The 20,566-nt window shown below is 38.2% G+C and overlaps 1 protein-coding gene and 1 pseudogene across 1 annotated transcript; both read left to right on the top strand.

Moving 5' to 3' along the window:
• Window positions 1-3,489: 3,489 nt before the first annotated feature.
• Window positions 3,490-7,192, top strand: LOC133298017 (receptor kinase-like protein Xa21; the record flags this gene model as incomplete). The annotated part of the gene is made up of 3 exons (XM_061497254.1): window positions 3,490-3,520; window positions 5,505-6,671; window positions 6,816-7,192. Coding segments are annotated over 3 exons (1,575 nt in total), but the record flags the coding sequence as incomplete, so codon positions are not given.
• A 5,306-nt stretch (window positions 7,193-12,498) lies between these two features.
• LOC133298016 (probable LRR receptor-like serine/threonine-protein kinase At3g47570) lies at window positions 12,499-15,668 on the top strand (annotated as a pseudogene).
• The last annotated feature ends 4,898 nt before the right edge of the window (window positions 15,669-20,566 follow it).

Below are 20,566 nucleotides of genomic sequence, written 5' to 3'. Positions count from 1 at the left end.
GTTAAAGAAGCATATTGAAGAGCTTTCGGCTAAGCAGTTTATCCGGCCAAGTGTGTCCCCGTGGGGAGCACCAGTCATATTTGTTAAGAAGAAGGACGGTAGCATGAGATTGTGCACTGATTACCGTCAGTTGAATAAGGTTACCATTAAGAACAAGTATCCTCTCCCTCGCATAGATGATTTGCTTGATCAGTTCAGGGGTGCTGTGTCTGCCGAAGATTGATTTGAGGTCGGGTTATCATCAAATCCGAATTAGGCAGGAAGATATTCCAAAGACTGGCTTCCGATCTAGATATAGACATTATGAGTATCAAGTAATTCCATTTGGACTCACTAATGCTCCTGCGGTGTTTATGGATTACATGAATCGCATATTTAAGACAGTAACAGAAATAAGAAGTTTTCTGGGTTTGGCTGGTTATTACCGGAGATTCATTAAAGAATTTTCAGCCATGGTGTTGCCATTGACCCGTTTGACCCGGAAGGATACTCCATTTGTTTGGACACAAGAATGTGAAGAATGCTTTCAGAGCCTTAAGGAGAAACTAACGACCGCTCCGGTGTTAGTACTTCCCGACCCGGAAGGTGAATTTGAGCTATACAGCGATGCTTCCAAGAAGGGATTGGGGTGTGTACTGATGCAAGATAGGCGAGTGGTAGCTTATGCATCGAGGCAATTGAAACCACATGAAGAAAATTATCCAACCCATGACCTTGAGCTTGCTGCAATTGTTTTTGGGTTGAAGCAGTGGAGGCATTTCTAATGCAATTTGCAATATTCAGCGATCACAAGAGTTTGAAATACTTGTTTGATCAAAAGGAGCTGAATATGAGACAACGACGGTGGACCGAGTTCCTAAAAGACTATGATTTTGAATTGAAATATCATCCTGGTAAGGCTAATGTTGTAGCGGATGCACTGAGCCGAAAATCCGTGAGTATATCAAGCATGATGATCAGAGATTATGATGTGATTGAGAGGTTCAGAGATATTCAAGTATCTAAAATCTTTCCATGTAAAAATTGTGGCTTTGAAATCACAAGCATTGAGAATGAACTGATGACCAGAATCAAAGAAGCCCAACTGCAAAATGAAAGTGCTAGACGACTAAAAGGTCAGAGTGGTGTATCCTGCAATGATGAGGGTGTACTACTATATCAGGGTCGTGTAGTTGTACCTAGGCAGTTGGCGGAAGAAGTAATGACAGAGGCTCATAAGGGTCATTTTACAGTTCATCCGGGAGCTACAAAGATGTATCAGGACCTAAAGATGAATTTCTGGTGGCCTGGTATGAAGAAAAATATTGCCGAATTTGTCTCTAAGTGTCTCATTTGTCAGAAGGTAAAGATTGAGCATCAAAAGCCTTCTGGTATGTTGCAACCTCTGGATGTTCCTGAATGGAAATGGGAGAGTATCTCCATGGATTTCGTAGTGGGATTGCCGCGAACACAGGCTAGTTATGATTCTATATGGGTGATTGTGGATAGATTGACGAAATCCGCACACTTTTTGCCAGTTCGGGTAGATTTCTCTGCGGAGAGATTGGCTAGGCTCTATGTGAAGGAGATTGTGAGGCTTCATGGGGTGCCTGAGAGCATTGTTAGTGATCGGGACCCGAAGTTCACTTCTCGCTTCTGGGGAGCATTGCAGGAGGCTCTTGGCACTCAGTTGAGACTGAGCACTGCTTATCACCCACAGACGGATGGTCAGACTGAGAGGACCATTCAGACGTTGGAGGATATGCTGAGGGCTTGCACCCTGGAGCAGGGTACTGCATGGGATCGATATCTCCCGCTGGTTGAGTTTTCATATAATAATAGTTTCCATGCTAGTTTGGGTATGGCTCCCTACGAGGCCTTGTATGGTCGCAGGTGTAGGACACCTACTTGTTGGTCAGAGGTTGGAGACACAGAGCGGTTTGGATTGGATTTTGTTCAGGAGACTACGGAGCAGATTAAAATGATTAGGGATCGTCTGAAAAAGGCTCAGGATCGTCAGAAAAGTTACTATGATCTCAAGCATCGACCTCTAGAGTTTGAGGAGGGAGATCATGTGTTCCTGAAGCTGTCACCGGTTACGGGTGTGGGACGAGCCCTTGGAGTGAGGAAGCTGAGTCCGAGATTTATTGGACCCTACCAGATTCTTCGTAGGGTGGGACCGGTTGCCTACCAGCTTGCCTTACCTCCGCAATTGGCAAATTTGCATGATGTGTTTCATGTTTCTCAGCTGAGGAAATATGTAGCTGATCCTTCTCATGTGGTTCAACCTGATAATGTTGAAATCCGGGAGAATTTGAAGACTCCGATTGGACCACTGAAGATACTCGAAAGAGATGAGAAGAAGCTGAGAAATAAATCTATTCCTATGGTGAAAGTCCAATGGGAAGGAAGGACGCCTGAAGAGTCCACTTGGGAGCGGGAAGATGAGCTTCTCCGGCAATATCCTGAGTTTAAGGACAGGTACGTTCTTGATTTTGCGGACAAAATCGCTAAAAGGTGGGGTGACTATAATAGCCCATATTAATTAATTAGGAAATCAAGTGTAATTAATTAATTAAACATGTTTTACTGGGTGAAATTAAGTATGAGGCTTAATAAAATGAATCTGAGTCACTTTGGAGTTAAAAAGTGTACTCAGTGAAAATTAAGGGGTATAAATGGGTACTGTCAAAAGTACCCAAAATATAAAAATAAAAATAGTAATATTCCTAGATTAATATTCCAGACTTTTGGGTAAAGTTTGGTAATTATTGGAGTTGAATAGATAGACGAACCAATACCCGCTTAAAGTCACTTAACCTATGTTAAGTGACTAAAAGCCAAATGAGCCCCATTTCCCACCCCCATTTCGTCGAGAAACAGAAAAGAAGGAGAAGAGAAGAGAGGGAGAAGAGAGGGAAGAAGAAAAGGGAAAGAGAGAGAGAGAGATCAAACCTTGATGGTTTTGGATGATTCAAAAGCCTAAATCGCTTAGAATCTCGCCCTCTTTCATAATCCAAGCTTAGTTTTAAGTGGGGAGCTTTGTGTGGTGGGATATTGGCTCTAAAAAATTCGGCCCTTTGGAGAAATTTGGGGTTTTGAGAGTTTCTACCTCCATTGAAGCTTGAGGAGTCATCAATCCTTGGTTGTGTGACCATTGGTGGTAAGATTCTAACCCTTGAACCTCATGATTCCTTGAAATTTGCATGAGTTAGGGTTTGTGAATAGTAAATTGGGATTTTTATGAAATGTAGTTGAATTAGCTATGTTCTAGGAAGAATGGAGCTTAGAGCATGTTATGGAAAATGCTAGGAATGTCATTTAATCGGTGGAAATGAGCCTAGATAGTCATTTGATAATTGTTCATAATATTGGAAAATTCATGCTTGGATTGGTTAGTATCCTAGCATGTTGAACAATTAATGAGTTGAATGATTGATTGGATCCTTGTGATGTCTAGGATTGAGACATTTGGACCAACCGTGAGTGATCAACCATTGGAGCAAGCTATGGAGCTTGAATAGCTCATTGGAATTGGTAAGCTCATACTTGTGTTGTGCTTTGAATTGATGGTTGATGGTGAAATACTCTTGGATGCAATGTGTTGATTGCATTACACCATGTGTAGGTGTATGTTTGTAAAAGTTGATTGCTGAAACTGTTGGTGAAGAACAAAGGTTGACTGAAGCATTGAGGTAAGCCTTCGGACCTTGGGTGTAATTCCCTTGACTGTTCTACCAAGCCCTGAAAGGGTGGAGGTTGTGATTGTGTATATAAATGCAATAAAATAGTGTAATGCTTTGTTATACGTATGTGTATGCATTTGGTGTGGCATAGGATGGTGTTTCCCTATGTTGGTATGTTGCATGACGATGCGTAAATCATACTTGGTAGTTAGCTGGCCAGTAGGACTATTTGCATCTGAGTTTCCTTAGGACAGCTTGAGAGCTCGAGGGATTTCTCCTGGAGATGTATTGCACTTTGCATAGATATGTATTTACTGCATTATTATTGTTATTGCTATTACACTGATATGGAACTGTGGGGTGGAGAGATGCTCCAAGGACCCCTGGTTTACTGGATATATTCGTATATCTCACCCCGTGTTGTGGGGACCCCCTTTCAGGTAAGGATGCTGCAGGAGCCTCTGGTGGCAAGTGGCCATATCTGGATTATGCATGAAATATGGCACTTCTTTGAGTTTATGCATGCCTTTTGTAGTTGACATGTATAGGATTTTATTTTGAAAGCCCATGATCATATGTATATCTTGATTCATTGGATGAACTTAGCCTATGCTCATGCCTTTGGTTACACCTATTGTTGATGGGAGCCAAGGGAATGATCATAGTGTTTTGTAAGCTAAGTTCTATGATTTGTAAAGGATATGTAATGTAAATGATGTCTACTTGGAATTCAATATATGCATGCTTGTTATGTATTGAGTTGTTGAATTGGCTGGGCTGAAAATCAATTAGGTACCCTCTTCGTTTAAACTGGTAAACGATGAGAAAACAAAGGTCATGCTGTCCAAATTCTAGCTAAATCTCATGAGGAGAGGTTGGATGAGTGCTAGGATTTAGTTTTTGGGGCATGGACATTTGGGGTTTGTAATGGGGATGCATTTTCCCCTAGGCTTGGACTTGAGAAATGTGGGAATTGGAATTCCCTGGCAGCGCGCTTAAGCGCCCAGGAGCGCGCCCAAGCGCCCTGCTGCCCCTGCGAGTGCCAATGCATTCTGCCTCCTCGCGCTGGAGCGCCCAAGTGGGGGCTTAAGCGCCCAGGATTGCGCGCTGGAGCGCCCTGGCGTGCGCTTAAGCGCCCTTTGCTGCAGAAAGTTGGGTGGCTTACTGCCCCCTCGTGTTTTAGCGCCCAGGGTGGGGCTTAAGCGCCCAGGGTTGCGCGCTTGAGCGCCCTGGTCCGCGCTTAAGCGCCCTTCGCCACTGAAGGAGGAGATGCTTCTGTCTCTGCGCGCTAAAACGTCCCAGTGGGAGCTTGAGCGCCCAGGCTAGCGCGCCTGAGCGCCCTGTTGCGCGCTTAAGCGCCCATCCACACTGGAAATGCTGATGCTTACTGCCTCCGTGCGCTTAAGCGCCCAGATGGAGGCTTTAGCGCCCGATAGCGCGCGCTTGAGCGCCCGGTAGCGCGCTGAAGCGCGCGGGGCCTGTGACCAACACTCTCTTGGGTTGCTTCAAATTGTCCTAACTTGGACTACAGTGCTCCGATTTGAGCACGATTTGAAGCCACGGGTAGCTAATGAAGAAACCTACAATATGGTAGAAGTATTGAATTAAACAAGAAGTAAATTAATGGTTTAAAAATGGGAAATGAACATGATGTTAAGCTTAATTTATCTGTTTCCGCAAGGTAATATGGTTATGATCACGAAATTGGGTATTATAAGTTCGGTACGTTTTAAAATGAAAAATTTATCCGGATTTTAATTGAACCCATGTGATTGTAACTGCGCTTAATATCATAATGCGATGTTAACAAACCGGTTCTAGAACGGGGTGTTACACTAGACTTGTCACACAACTCATTGAGTGGTAGTCTACCAGATGAAGTGGGCCAATTGAAAAATATTAATGTCCTGGATGTCTCTGAGAATCAACTATATGGTAATATTCCCGGAACCATTCGAGATTGCTCAAGCTTGGAGTACCTTTATTTGCAGGGGAATTCCTTCCATGGAATCATCCCATCCTCTTTGGCTTCACTAAAAGGTCTTCGGCATTTAGACCTATCACGAAATCACTTATCTGGATCAATTCCTGATGTTTTGCAGAATATTTCTTTCTTGGAATACTTAAATGTATCATTTAACATGTTGGATGGTGAGGTACCAACAGAAGGTGTCTTTCGAAATGCAAGTGAATTAGTAGTGACCGGGAACAATAAGCTTTGTGGAGGTGTTTTGGAGCTACATCTACCGCTATGCCCAGTCAAAAGTGAGAAACATGCAAAAAACCGCAATTTAGCGATAATTAGTGTAATTGCTTTTCTTCTCATACTGTCATTCATTCTCACTTTCTACTGGATGAGGAAAAGAAGCAAGAAATCATCTTCTGATTCACCAACAATTGACCAGCTGGCCAAGGTTTCATACCAAAACCTACACCATGGAACCGATGGGTTTTCAATAAGAAACTTGATAGGATCTGGAAGTTTTGGCTCTGTATACAAAGGAACTATTGAGCCTGAAGACACAGTTGTTGCCATAAAAGTCCTAAATCTTCAAAAGAAAGGAGCTCACAAGAGTTTCATTGTTGAATGCAATGCACTCAAAAATATTAGGCATCGGAATCTGGTTAAGATTTTAACATGTTGTTCTAGCACAAATTTCAAAGGTCAAGAATTTAAAGCTCTTGTTTTTGAGTACATGACAAATGGAAGCTTAGAAAGTTGGTTGCATCCAGCAGCAGATATTGCAGATCAGCATAGATCATTAAACCTTGAGGAGAGGTTAATTATTATTACTGATGTTGCTTTAGCATTTCATTATCTTCACTATGAGTGTGAGCAAACTATCATTCACTGTGATTTGAAGCCTGGCAATGTTCTTCTTGATGATTGTATGGTAGCTCACGTGAGTGATTTTGGCCTAGCAAGATTGCTCTCAAGTGTTGGAGTTTCTCATACACAAAGTAGCACAGTTGGAATAAAGGGGACCATTGGTTATACTCCTCCAGGTATAACATGATATTGTTTGTTAAAGTTGTGAAATCTTTTAGTTTCAAGTTTTAGCTCTTGTTATTTTAACCTTTTTATTTTCTTTTGGATTATTGTTTTGATGATAACTTTAATGATATTAGCTAATTTGAATTACATTTCAGAGCATGGAATGGGTTTTGCGGTGTCAATTGAAGGTGATATGTATAGTTTCAGAATTTTGATTTTAGAAATGTTAACTGGAAGGAGACCCACAGAAGAAATGTTTCAAGATGGTCATAATCTCCACAATTATGTTGAAATTTCAATTTCAAATCACCTTTTACAGATTGTGGACCCGACTATTCTCCCCTACGAATTAGAACAGGGTACTGGCAATAAGAAACTCGGTCTTACGCATCCTAGTGTAGAGAGATGTTTATTTTCTCTTTTTAGGATTGCACTTGCTTGTTCAATGGAATCACCAAAAGAAAGAATGAGTATGATTGAGATCATTAGGGAGCTTAATCTGATCAAAAGTTTCTTCCCTTCTGGGATTTAGTGGAGGCAAGTTGCATTGTGTCATCATGCCACTGCTACTGGATAATGCTTACAAATGTTTCATTTGCTTTCCCTCTTCACGTTGTATTTTTGTAATCTAGTTAATGGCCTTTCAATACTCTATTTTATTCTTATCTAAGTTTTAATGTGTTTGTATTATTATTTAAAGAATTAATGATGTTTAAAATATAATTTAGCACAATATATATATGCAATAAGTTACGGATTCAAACTATTTAATTTGTTAACTTTTAATTTTAAAATAATTGCTATCGACTGGCACAATAGACTTCCAATTTGGACATATGGTTCGGACCAAACCTATTCCAATGTACAGAACCCTCTATACTTTCATCCCATATCCTCTTATCATTATTGTATATACACGCCACCTCCTTTGGCTCTCTGCCTCTCATCATGCTTAGTGATATGACGCTGCTTACAGTGGTCTCCTCCATAAACACCGTAAGCCCTAAATTCGATAGCAACCATTTAACCACTAGGATTAAACAATAACAGAGAAAAAAAAATCTATAATTTATTCTTATTATATTTAAAATTTATATGTATTCGATCTTGTGCATGATGAATAAATAGTATTTTATTATAATTTAGATTCTTAAAATACGATCGCAACTTTCAATTGTTAAATAAATGATAATTGACTTTATCCTAAATTTTAAGACAATAATGTTTTAAAAAAAATGAATAAATAGATTATGAAATTATGATATATTTATCTCTTGCAATATAGCAATAAATAACTATAAAATAAAAAAAATTCCTATCATGAATTAACAACACACAAAGATCAAACATAAATTGTCACATTTGAATAAAATAACGCAAGGTTGTCTATATAATAATGATCAAAATGATGAGTAAATATAATTCAGTTTATAAAAATAGCATTCATGCATATAATAAAGAAAAAAATATTTCTCCTACGATAGGAAATAAAATAAAAGTGTTTCTAATTATTACTTGCAAACTTTGAAAATTTTGTTTCTCTTTTCTGTTTTTTTTTTTTTAACCAAAATCCAAAAGAACGAAAATAACCTTATATCATGGTACTAAACCCATGCATGATGAATAAATCAAAATCATTGTTACTTAAGACAAAACACACCCAGCATAACCAATTTCATGTAATACAACTCTTCTTGGCCAAGTATAAGCAAAACAGGCCAGCCCCTTGCACTTCATATGTTTGGTTACGTAGGCTAACTAGCAAATGACAAAAAACTACTTACAGCCCCATGGTTTATGTATGGATAAGTTTTATACGTTTCGTTTGAATATTTCTAAGGGGAACAGTTCCTTCCGAGACCATTTATCGGCACATGTATGTTGTCTTCTGAGTAAAAATACAAATATTTGGTTAACTATAAATGAATACAGTCAGTAACAAGGTGATTTTATTTGAGTATGAGATAATAGTTGATGACATATGAAACAATAAAATTAAACATGAAAATGATCTAATTAAGTCAAGTAAGGATGAAGATGAAGAACCGTCACATCTAGGGGTGTTCGCGGTCTGGATTGGATCAGTTTTGGAAGCAAAACTCATCCGATCCAATTCCTTCGGTTTGATCATGTAATCATCCATTCGGTTTAGATTTTTTTTCAAATCCGATCCGATCCAATCCAATTTTTTTGGGTTTGGATTGGATCGATTTTCGGTTTTTTGAATATCTTAAAATTAGTTTCATGATTATTGTGCAAATAACATCTTTTGTATATATTGGCTTTGTAATTTTTTTTTTAAATACAAGAATATCAGTAAACAATACTATAGTTGATGAGACGTGACTAAGTTTTTTCTTGGGTTTAGTTGATGAGTTAATAAGTCTTGAGTTTATAAATTTTGGGGCTATGATAGGAGAAATGACAAGTAGGTAGAGGATAATTAATATATTGGATCGGTTTTCATCAACCCATCCGAAAACCGATCCAATCCAATTAAAATTTGTAATTTTTTTTCGGTTTTCGATTTATTCGGTTTTCGGTTTTTCGGTTCGGTTTTCGTGGTTTGAATCGGTTTGGATCGGTTGATGAACACCCCTAGTCACATCTTAACACTGCCATATGTAGGAAATTTATAAACAAAGTATGCCCTAGAACATAGGTGCATGAATTTAGAACACCAAGTATTGACAGAAATAAAAGGGATTTTTGTATAAAGAAATAAATAAACAGGATTTCAGAAAACATCATGCTCTCATTCAACCAGTATTGACAAATAAATCAATGGAAGCTCAAGTCAGAAATGTTTTCGATGGTTCATATGATTTTATTTCTTTCTTTATTACTTTCTGTTCGATCTTAGAGAACCATAGATTTATACCGTATGGTATGCGCTCAAAGATATCTTAGAGATAGATATCCTGATTGGCTTATAGCCAATACTCCAATTACTGCGCACAAGCAATAAGCTTATAGCCAAGACGTGGGTGTATGCACAGTGCTGACAGTAATAGGAAGTAGGTCAAAAGTGTGTAACTGGGGTCTTTAGACTTTTATTTACCAGGAACACAGAACAACAGTCATATCTGAATGTCATGGGAAACAATGAAGATTTGGTTGATGATATATAAAAGTTGCAATACACTATATTAATATGGAAGAAAATATGATAATATTATCTGTCGCCGGCGACACCATTGCCTTCTCAGTAACTCCTGCTATCTCAAGAGATAATCTGAATCCAGAACTTAAATCCATTCAAGAATGCCAGAAGTATTCAGATTGGAATGATTGGAAGGAGGCAATTAAGAAATAACTAGAGTTTTTGCAGAAATCCCTACATCAATTATGATGTTTATTCTCTCGTAATGAATTTTATTACGTTTGGTTACTTGATCAATATGGAAACTAGGATGCATCTTGAACTGTATTTAATGGACGTCATGACTGCAGGGTCACTTGACGATGATATTTATATGAAAATCCCTGAAGGATTCTTTATACCCTATATGGAAAGCATGAAATTCACAGTAATTTAGCATCGAGCTGCAAAGATTATTATATGGTGGTCTCAAACATATTGTTGTCTCGGCCTGCAGATCGAGTATCTTCCAAAAATAGTTATTTTATTTCACCAATGTTATTATATAAGTGCCCCAATGATGGTCCATTTACTAGAAGTGAGTACAGACACATTTAGACAAAAATAACTATTGTAGAAATGGTGACAAAAATAGTTATTTTATTTCCCGTATATAATGTGCTCTGATCATCAGTAATTTGCTCGATAAACACTAATGTAGAAATGGTGACATGAATGACTCTTCTCTATAGCAGTATCAGCTGGTCCACATAACATTGTGAGGAAACCTCATCTTCCAGTTTTCCACAACCCCAAAAGAAACGATTGTCAAGTCAAGCTAAATTACCAAAAAAAAAAAATACTAGTCATGGTGATAGCAGACAAGCATTGGTCGGGCCCTTGTTTACTAAATTTCCATTGATGGGACCCTGTTTACTTTGAATGTTGTTACCCTTTTTTCTTCTCTTCAGAGGTAAGTACATGCAATGCCGCAAATCTTGGGGGATGGAACCTCTGATTTTGATTTGAAATTAGTTTATAAGCAATTTTCATGATAATTTCTGTATTACATACATAAGGTGAAATTTACATGAGTATTAGATGAAGATGTGTTACAAAAACAAGATTCCTAAAGTAATCTCATCTAGATTTTAGGAACTTTTCCTGGAGAATATTTTCACTACCGTGTTATATGAGAAAAACTCCAAAAAAATTAAAAATAAAATGCAAGAAAGGTTGTTCCAATGCGCACTTAAAGATAAGATATAAGAGGATTCGTATTTATCTCGCATGTCAAATTTGTGTTTGAAAAATGAAAACTACAAATCATTGTTAACATTATGTATCTATAACACATGCCTGTCATGTTGTAGAAAAAAAAATACAAAAACAAAAAAGGTGGCAAATCAGTACCTAACAAAAAAAGGTATCTTGTTAGACTAGATAAAAAACGAAGTAGGTTTGGAGTTAAAATTTCTACAGAATATATGCGGAACACATAACACAACTTTACCTGCAATAATAGGTAGGTAGTTTCCATGGAGCATGGATGCTCTAATAGTATTCAAATGTGTTGCAAATACCTCTTAATTAAAGAATCAATAGCCAGCAAACCTTATAATATCTTGACCCCTTGGCTTATTGCATGCGCTTTTGCAATTTGCTTAAGATTTGGCTTGTTTGTTAAGTAGTATCACCCAAAGAAAGAAAGGATAACGTGGACATTACTAAAGGACTATATCTAATGAGGAAGGGATTTTTTTTATTTTTATTTTTCTTGTGTGAAATGTGGAAGGGATTTGTTGCAAGCAGAATCAGTTAACTGAGTAGTGACTAACCCATATAAGAACGAAGGACAATGTAGAGTTGCCTCCTTTCTACCAATTTATATCCTAAGGGAGTGAGAAAATTGATTATAGCTTATTTTCCCCCTAGTTATCTTACTCTTTTTTTTTTGGAGATAAGTTATCTTACTCTTTGAACCAGAATAATTTCTGTTCATATCTAGCACTTTAATTTTCTATTTGTGTTTGCATTGAACATCTTTCGCGTTTGTAAATCATTTCTCTTTCGTTTAGTTTGATCACATCACCAGAGTCGCTTTGCATATGTTCTTGATCCATTTACGTATTAAATTTCATCCGAAGAGAGGATAGTTTAGTTTCCTTCCTTCTCAAATTCTCTCATTCCAAGCTAAGTATGGGACCAATAGCAAGTGGTGGTAAGATATCCAATATGCTTTCGGTCCACTTAATGACTCAAAATGTAACAAAAATAGTATGAACTGTAAACCTCACCTAGTCTTCCACCCACAAAGAAACGGTTGTCAAGGTAAAACACAAAAAAATAGTAATCAAGGTGATGCAAACACGCATTGACTTACAGTTTCGTCGAAAGAGATAAAAGATTTTAAAAGTCTTGTGTTAGCTTTTGGCTCCATGTCACATGCTTCTTGGTCCACGCACTATTCTTATCTTGACTATAAACTCGGCATGGTTTGGACCAAACATTAGAGCCTCTGTGTTAGGTGGTGAGATAGATCAATTGACTTGAGATGGATTGCTCCTTTTTTTTTGTTGGTAGTGGCAATCAAATCTCGAATTCAAGATGTCACATTATGTGTTGATTTTGGAGCCTCAAGTATTTAAATGCACAGACTAGCAGAAGGAAGCAATAAGCCTCTTCTGTATTTCCAAAAGAGCTATTTAGCATAAGAAAACACATCATCTAGTGGTCTCGTGCTCCTCAACCAAAAAATGAAGCCTTTTTCTCTCATGTTACCTGCATTTTGCTCTACATGCCTTCACCTATTTCTTCTCTTTACTCTGAACTCATTGTGGTCTGGCCCAGAAACAACTGCCTCTGCATCAGGAAATGAGACTGACCATTTGGCATTGTTTAAATTCAAGGAATCAATATCCAATGACCCATATGGAATCTTGGCCTCTTGGAATAGTTCTACCCACTTTTGCAACTGGCATGGAATCACATGCAGCCCCATTCACCAAAGAGTTACTGAGTTGAACCTACAAGGTTATCAACTGCAGGGGCTCATATCTCCACAAGTTGGCAATCTTTCTTTCCTTAGAAACCTCATCCTCGGAAACAACAGCTTCTACGGAAAAATCCCACAAGAGTTGGGTCGATTGTTACGACTGCAGCAACTCTCTCTCATCAATAACACATTGATTGGGGAAATTCCTACAAACTTGACAAGTTGCTCTAATCTCAAAGGCTTACAATTGCGGGGGAACAATCTGATTGGCAAAATACCAATTGAATTAGGCTATCTTCGGAAACTTCGCAATTTAACATTGGGAGAAACAATTTAACCGGAGGAATCCCACCATTCATAGGGAGTCTTTCATCCCTAACAGTTCTCTCGATGAGTGAAAATAACTTAGAAGGAGAAATTCCACTAGAAATATGCCTCCTCAAAAACTTGACATTTATATCAGTGGGTGTTAACAAACTGTCAGGTACATTTCCTTCTTGTCTTTACAATATGTCATCTTTTAGTGTAATCGCAACTCCATACAATCAGTTTAATGGCTCTCTTCCACCCAACATGTTCCTCACCCTTCCTAATCTCCTAATATTTGAAATTAATGGGAATCATTTTTCGGGTTCAATCCCAACTTCCATCACAAATACTTATGTCCTTGAAATAGCTGATGTTGCCGGAAACCACTTCACTGGAAGAGTTCCAAATCTAGGGAAGCTAAATAATCTATGGACTCTAAGTTTGGCTTCAAACAATCTAGGTAACAATTCAACTAAGGATTTGGAGTTTTTAAAATCCTTGACAAACTGTAGTTGGTTGGAAATTGTCTCTATATCCTACAATAATTTCGGAGGTCATTTGCCAAATTCATTGGGAAATATATCCTCCCAACTCCGTCTGCTATATGTTGGGGGCAATCAGATATTCGGAAAAATTCCTGAAGAATTAGGGAGTCTAATTAGCTTAACTCTCTTGGCCATGGAAAATAACCATTTTGAAGGGGTGATTCCTTCTACTTTTGTGAAGTTACAGAAGATGCAACATTTACAATTGAGTGGAAACAAGCTGTCAAGAGATATACCATCCTTCATAGGCAACCTCACTCAGTTGTATAAGTTGGATTTAGGGCAAAATATGTTAGAAGGAAATATTCCTCCAAGTATAGGAAATTGCCAAAAGTTACAATACCTAGACCTTTCGCAAAACAAACTTAGAGGAACCATACCCTTAGAGGTTTTTAGTCTTTCTTCTTTAACAAACTTGTTGGACTTGTCACAAAGCTTGTTAAGTGGTAGTCTACCAGATGAAGTGGGTTTGCTAAGGAATATTGATGTACTAAATATCTCTGAGAATAATCTATCTGGTAATATTCCAGAAACCATTGAAGAATGCATAAGCTTGGAGTACCTTTATTTGCAAGGGAATTCCTTCCAAGGAATCATACCGTCCACTTTGGCTTTGTTGAGAGGTCTTCGAAAATTAGACCTGTCACGGAATCACTTGTCTGGATCAATTCCTAGAGATTTGCAGAATATTTCTTTCTTGGAATACCTGAATGTATCCTTTAACATGTTGCGGGGTGAGGTACCGACTAAAGGTGTCTTTCGAAATACAAGCGAGTTAGCATTGAAAGGAAACAATAAGCTTTGTGGAGGCATCTTAGAGCTGCATCTACCGCCATGCCCTGTCAAAGGTATGAAACATGCAAAACACCATAATTTCAAGTTGATGGCAGTGATAACTAGTGTGGTTGTTTTCTTCTCATACTGTCATTTATTCTAACTATCTACTGGATGAGGAAAAAACACAAGAAACCATCTTCTGATTCACTGACAATTGGCCAGTTGACCAATGTTTCATACCAAAAACTACACCGTGGAACCGATGGGTTCTCAACAAGAAACATGCTAGGATGTGGAAGTTTTGGCTCTGTGTACAAAGGAACTATTGAGCCAGAAGACAAAGTTGTTGCTGTAAAGGTCCTAAACCTTCAAAATAAAGGAGCTCATAAGAGTTTCATTGCTGAATGTAATGCACTCAAAAATATTAGGCATCGAAATTTGGTTAGGATTTTGTCATGTTGTTCTAGTACAGATTTTAAAGGTCAAGAATTTAAAGCTCTAATATTTGAGTACATGACAAATGGATGCTTGGAAAGTTGGTTGCATCCAGCAACAAGAAGTGCAAATCAACTCAGATCACTAAACCTTGAGCAGAGGTTAAATATTATTATTGACGTTGCTTTAGCATTTCATTATCTTCACTATGAATGTGAGCAAGCTGTCATTCATTGTGATTTAAAGCCGAGTAATGTTCTCCTTGATGATTGCATGGTAGCTCACGTGAGTGATTTTGGCCTAACAAGATTGCTTTCAAGTTTTGGAGTCTTTCTTGAGCAAAGTAGCACAGTTGGAATAAAGGGGACTATTGGTTATGCTCCTCCAGGTATAATATGAAGTTGTTTTAACTCTTGTTCTCAAACCTTTTATTTTCTTTTGGGTTACTTTTTTGATGATAACATTAACAGAGATGCATTACATTTCAGAGTATGGAATGAGTTCAGAGGTGTCAATTGAAGGCAATATGTATAGTTTTGGAATTATGGTTTTAGAAATGTTAACTGGAAGGAGACCCACTGATGAAATGTTTAAAGATGGTCATAATCTCCATAATTATGTGAAAATTTCAATTCCAAATCATCTTTTGCAGATTGTGGACCCAACTATTATTCCCAATGAATTAGAATGGGCTACTGACCATAAGAATCCTTGTGCTATGCTTCCTAGCGTAGAGAAATGTTTATTTTCTCTTTTTAGGATTGCACTTGCTTGTTCAGTGAAATTACCCAAAGAAAGAATGAATATGGTTGATGTTATGAAGGAGCTTAATCTCATCAAAAGTTTCTTCATTTCTAGGGTTTAGTGGAGGCAAGTTGCACTACAGTCACAAAACATGTAACATCCCCGTCTCGAGCCGGTTCAATTAACATACATATGATAAAACAGAAAACAGCGGAAGACTTAACTTACAAAAATATGAGCTAACTTTTTCTTTTTCTAACTTAATTCTTTCTCGGCGTAAACGAAAATCGGGCAGAGTTTCCTCTATAAATCGGACAACTGGGGATTTTCCAATCCCACTCAGAAGCATTTCCTGATAAACAGTTTATACAACATATCAATTCGGAAATACCAGATATCCAAATATAATCGAATACCCATACATGGGCGCATGCATAACATGGCTCCGTGCCGCTAAATCTAACAGCATGCCATCAAAACATAAACCTATCTGAATACTACATCATCATATAACGTTCCTGAATACTCAAATGTACATGCATCAAACTGACAGACATGTACAAAACATATACAGGCCATATACAAAATAAAGGATCAATATCATGATCCATCAAATGCGAAAATACTAAAATACATCAAACACTCCAAAAAGGTAGCAGCCTACAGCCACTCAAAATCCGGTCTGTCAACTGCCTCAGCCACGTGTCGTGTCCCTGCCTAGTGAGGACTCACCGGAAATCTGGGCACCTGAAAATGTGTCCCCAAAGAGGGGTGAGATTACAAATCTCAATAAGCTCCAGGTTTATAGAGAATTCTCCATACCCCTGGCTCACTCCTGCATGAAAGTCAGATACAGAGTATACAAATACAACATATAACAGATATCATAACAGAACAGAGCATATATCCATATCATATCAGAGATGTGCGCCGTCATTCCCAAGGGAGGACCCCAAGCGGAAATCAACGCACGTGTTCCCGAGGGAGGACCCCAAAGCGGAACCAGACATATCAGAGGAGTACACCATCAGTCCCGAGGGAGGACCCCAAAGCGGACGTCCGGGTACTATACAATCAATGGCCAGAGATTGTTACAGAAATCAAATTACAGAAGTCACATCAGAGCAAAACATATCATGTTATCAAATAACTCTATATGAATGCATCTATACAAAGCATCTAAATCACAGTCATACAGTCCAACCATAGTTCACTAACCATGGTGGAGCACTCAAGCAGGAAAAGACTCCTTAAACATAGAGCTTACCTCTTGAAGCTTTACCAATACGCTTACTTGTGGAACAAGTTACTTTTATCGCTTCAAGAGATTTCCGATCCTTCTCAATCCCTAGGCACACCTAGAGAATAATTTACAATGCATCAATAAAATGATGCAATACCATAATTATTTCATAAGCATACATTTTATCGCTTATTTTCCTTTCTTTGCATTTTTGCCAATCCTATGCCAATACACAAGTCTAGACCTCTTTATAACCGTTGGTGTTCTTTAATTTAATCAACCATTCCCTTAGGAATTTTCAACATAAATCATGCTATTTTTCTTCAAAACTCATCACTTTTATACAATTTGTTACAACACATTTTATTTACAATAAAATGTACAAAATATGTCCCTAAATACCCTATAGGTCGAATCCTACAAGGGGAATTTCCAAAGATCCTTCTCTTTTACAATGCATTTTCGTTACTTCATTACAACTTGCAAACACCTAGGAATGCTTCCACTAAATTCCTATTTTGAGTTTAGACACCAAGTCCTTTTTACTTAGGCATTCTTACTAACTCATCCATTTTCACTCATTTCCAACACACTATACCTTCACAATACATAATATAATTTTTTCCACAATAACTCCTACTCACTCCATGATGGCCGAAACCTAGGAGGAATATGCAATAGGACTTTTAAATTTTTATATCACATGTGGATGCTTACTCAACACTATAACTTCCTAAACAACAATAATCCATCATAAATTTCACATTCTAACATCAATTATTTCCCAACAAAATATGCTCATCAATTTCATAACTTAAATCGTCAAAATAATATCATGGAAATAGAGGTTTCTTACCTCTAAACACTTGTACAAAGCCTAGAGAGCAATCTCCAAGCCAAGCTCCATCCAAAAACTCACTTTTTCTCCTCCAATGAATAGTAACTCGAAAATGAGAGGAGGAATAACTCTTCATACACTCAACTATAGCTCAAATGGATAGGTGGAATGGATTCATTGAGTGGTTTCCAATCAATTTCATGTGGTGGGTCATTGGATTTGGTGGATGGATGATGAAGAAATCAAAGAAGGAAAATTTGAAACCCTAGCCCCTTCCCCTCCATGTGCAGCTCGGCCATGCAAGAGAGAGAAGAAGAAAATCTGAAATGAATAGTGTTTCATTTAAGTGACAAGGCTATATAGGCACATGTGGCCATTTTCATCGGATGTTTTTTTATCGCGTATTTTAACTTAAATTGACCCGAAACTAACTCAAAGCTACAAACATATTTTTTATTTCCTAAAATCATTTACATTAATTTTTTATTTCCTAAGGAACAATATTCATAATTCACAGTATGGTTTTTGCACCGTTTTTGACGAAATGCACTGTGCATCACTAATTGTACTTCCTTTACTTACGAAACTTAAAACTTATAAACTTATCATTTTCTTGGGCCTATATTGACTTGCTTGGCATATATTGGACTTTCTTATTCTTATTTCATCAATTATTTATTTCTGGACTCTACCGGTTGCTTAAACAGCAGTACAAAATACCCGGTAGAAACACTATTCACGAGATTTTCACGGAAAGTGCCAGACTATACAATTTTTCGTTCTGAACTCATATTTGTCATCAGAATTTTCAAATTATGTTCCTAAAATTATTTTGCTCATTTTAAGCTCTACCGGTTAATTCACAAAACTGTAAATTCTCCGGCAGAACGCACTGTTCATAACATAGTCATGATTACAGTCAAAATACTCGAAATCGCTCACTGAATCTAATTATGGCATTTAAATCCTTAAATTAAATCTCTAACTAAGATTTACCAGTTAGGGTCATTATATTCACCCCACCTTTTAAGGATTTTTCCCACAAAATCAAATATCAAATATACATATACCTGACATCAAACTCAGGATATCGCTGGAGAATTTCATTCTCCCGCTCCCAAGTGGCGTCCTCAGGAGTCAATCCTTCCCATTGTACCTTGATCATGGGAATAGTCCTGTTTCTCAACACTTTTTCATCACGTGCTAGAACCTTAAACGGTCCCACAACAAACTTCAAGTCTTTTCTTACTTCGATATTGTCCGGCTGTACAATGTGGGATTCATCCGGCACGTATTTTCGAAGTTGACTGATGTGAAAAACACTATGCAGATTTGACAGATGTGGAGGTAAGGCAAGCTGATAAGCCACAGGTCCAACCCTTTTCATAATCTGGTAGGGCCCAATGAACCTAGGACTCAACTTCCTCACTCCTAGAGCACGCCCAACACCCGTAGTCGGAGACAAACGGATAAATACATGATCCCCTTCTGAAAATTCAAGGGGTCTATGCTTTGCATCATAATAACTCTTTTGGCGACTCTGTGCTTTCTTCAATCGATCCTTAATCATCATAATTTGATCGGTAGTCTCTTGGACCATATCAGGCCCAAATAACTGCCTCTCTCCAATTTCTGACCAACAAGTAGGCGCCCTGCACCTACGGCCATACAAAGCTTCATACGGAGCCATGCCCAAACTGGCATGATAACTATTATTGTAGGAAAATTCCACTAGAGGAAGATATTTATCCCATGCATTTCCCTGCTCTAAGGCACAAGCCCTCAACATGTCCTCCAGGGTCTGAATAGTCCTCTCAGTCTGACCATCAGTCTGGGGATGATAAGCCGTGCTCAGCCTCAACTGTGTACCGAAGGCCTGTTGCACTGCATCCCAGAGTCTAGAAGTAAATTTAGGGTCCCGATCACTAATGATACTTTCAGGAACACCATGAAGTTTCACAATCTCTCTTACATATATCCGAGCCAACTGCTCTGTGGAGAAACTCGTTTTAACTGGTATGAAATGTGCAGACTTTGTCAATCTGTCAACAACTACCCAGATGGAATCAAAACCAGCCTGAGTTCTCGGTAATGCTACTACAAAATCCATAGAAATACTGACCCATTTCCATTCCGGAATATCCAAGGGCTGCAGTAATCCAGAAGGTCTCTGATGCTCAATCTTAACTTTCTGACATGTCAAACACTTACTCACAAATAGAGCAATGTCTTTCTTCATTCTCGACCACAAGAAATTCCGTTTCAAGTCTTGGTACATCTTGGTAGCACCAGGATGGATAATGTACTTACCCATGTGACCCTCAGTTAATACCTCATCTACCATCTGACCTTTTGGAACAATAGCTCCTTCTGATCAAACTACTTTAGCCACTGTAGAAGCATAAGCGAAATTTTCCACCTGACGGACCGCATTAACACACAACGACTAACCCAAACACACAACCTTAGAAGCATCACAATACACCACAAACTTACTTGTAGGATCCGGCAATATTAATACCGGAGCTGTAGTCAACTTCCTTTTTAACTCTTGAAAGCTTACTTCACATTCTTGGGTCCACACAAATGGGTTCCCTTTACGGGTTAACCGTGTCAAAGGTAAAACCATCCGTGAGAATCCCTCAATAAAACGCCTATAATATCCAGCCAAACCAAGAAAACTCCTGATCTCTGTAACATTTTTAGGACGTTCCCATTCTACCACTGCTTCAATCTTGCTCGGGTCCACTGCCACTCCTTCAGATGAGATGACATGGCCCAGAAATTGTATCTCGGAAAGCCAGAATTCACATTTTGACGGTTTAGCATACAACTGATGCTCTCTCAGAATCTGCAAAACAACCTTTAGATGCTCAGAATGCTCTTCTTTACTCTTTGAATATATCAGTATGTCATCAATAAAGACCACCACAAACTG

Source organism: Gastrolobium bilobum, unplaced genomic scaffold (assembly GCF_033153095.1).
Source record: "Gastrolobium bilobum isolate Gb01-03AN ecotype WA unplaced genomic scaffold, APGP_CSIRO_Gbil_v1 utg246194, whole genome shotgun sequence".
In the NCBI taxonomy this organism is placed as follows: domain Eukaryota; kingdom Viridiplantae; phylum Streptophyta; class Magnoliopsida; order Fabales; family Fabaceae; genus Gastrolobium; species Gastrolobium bilobum.
This window is presented reverse-complemented; position numbering and strand designations above follow the sequence as displayed.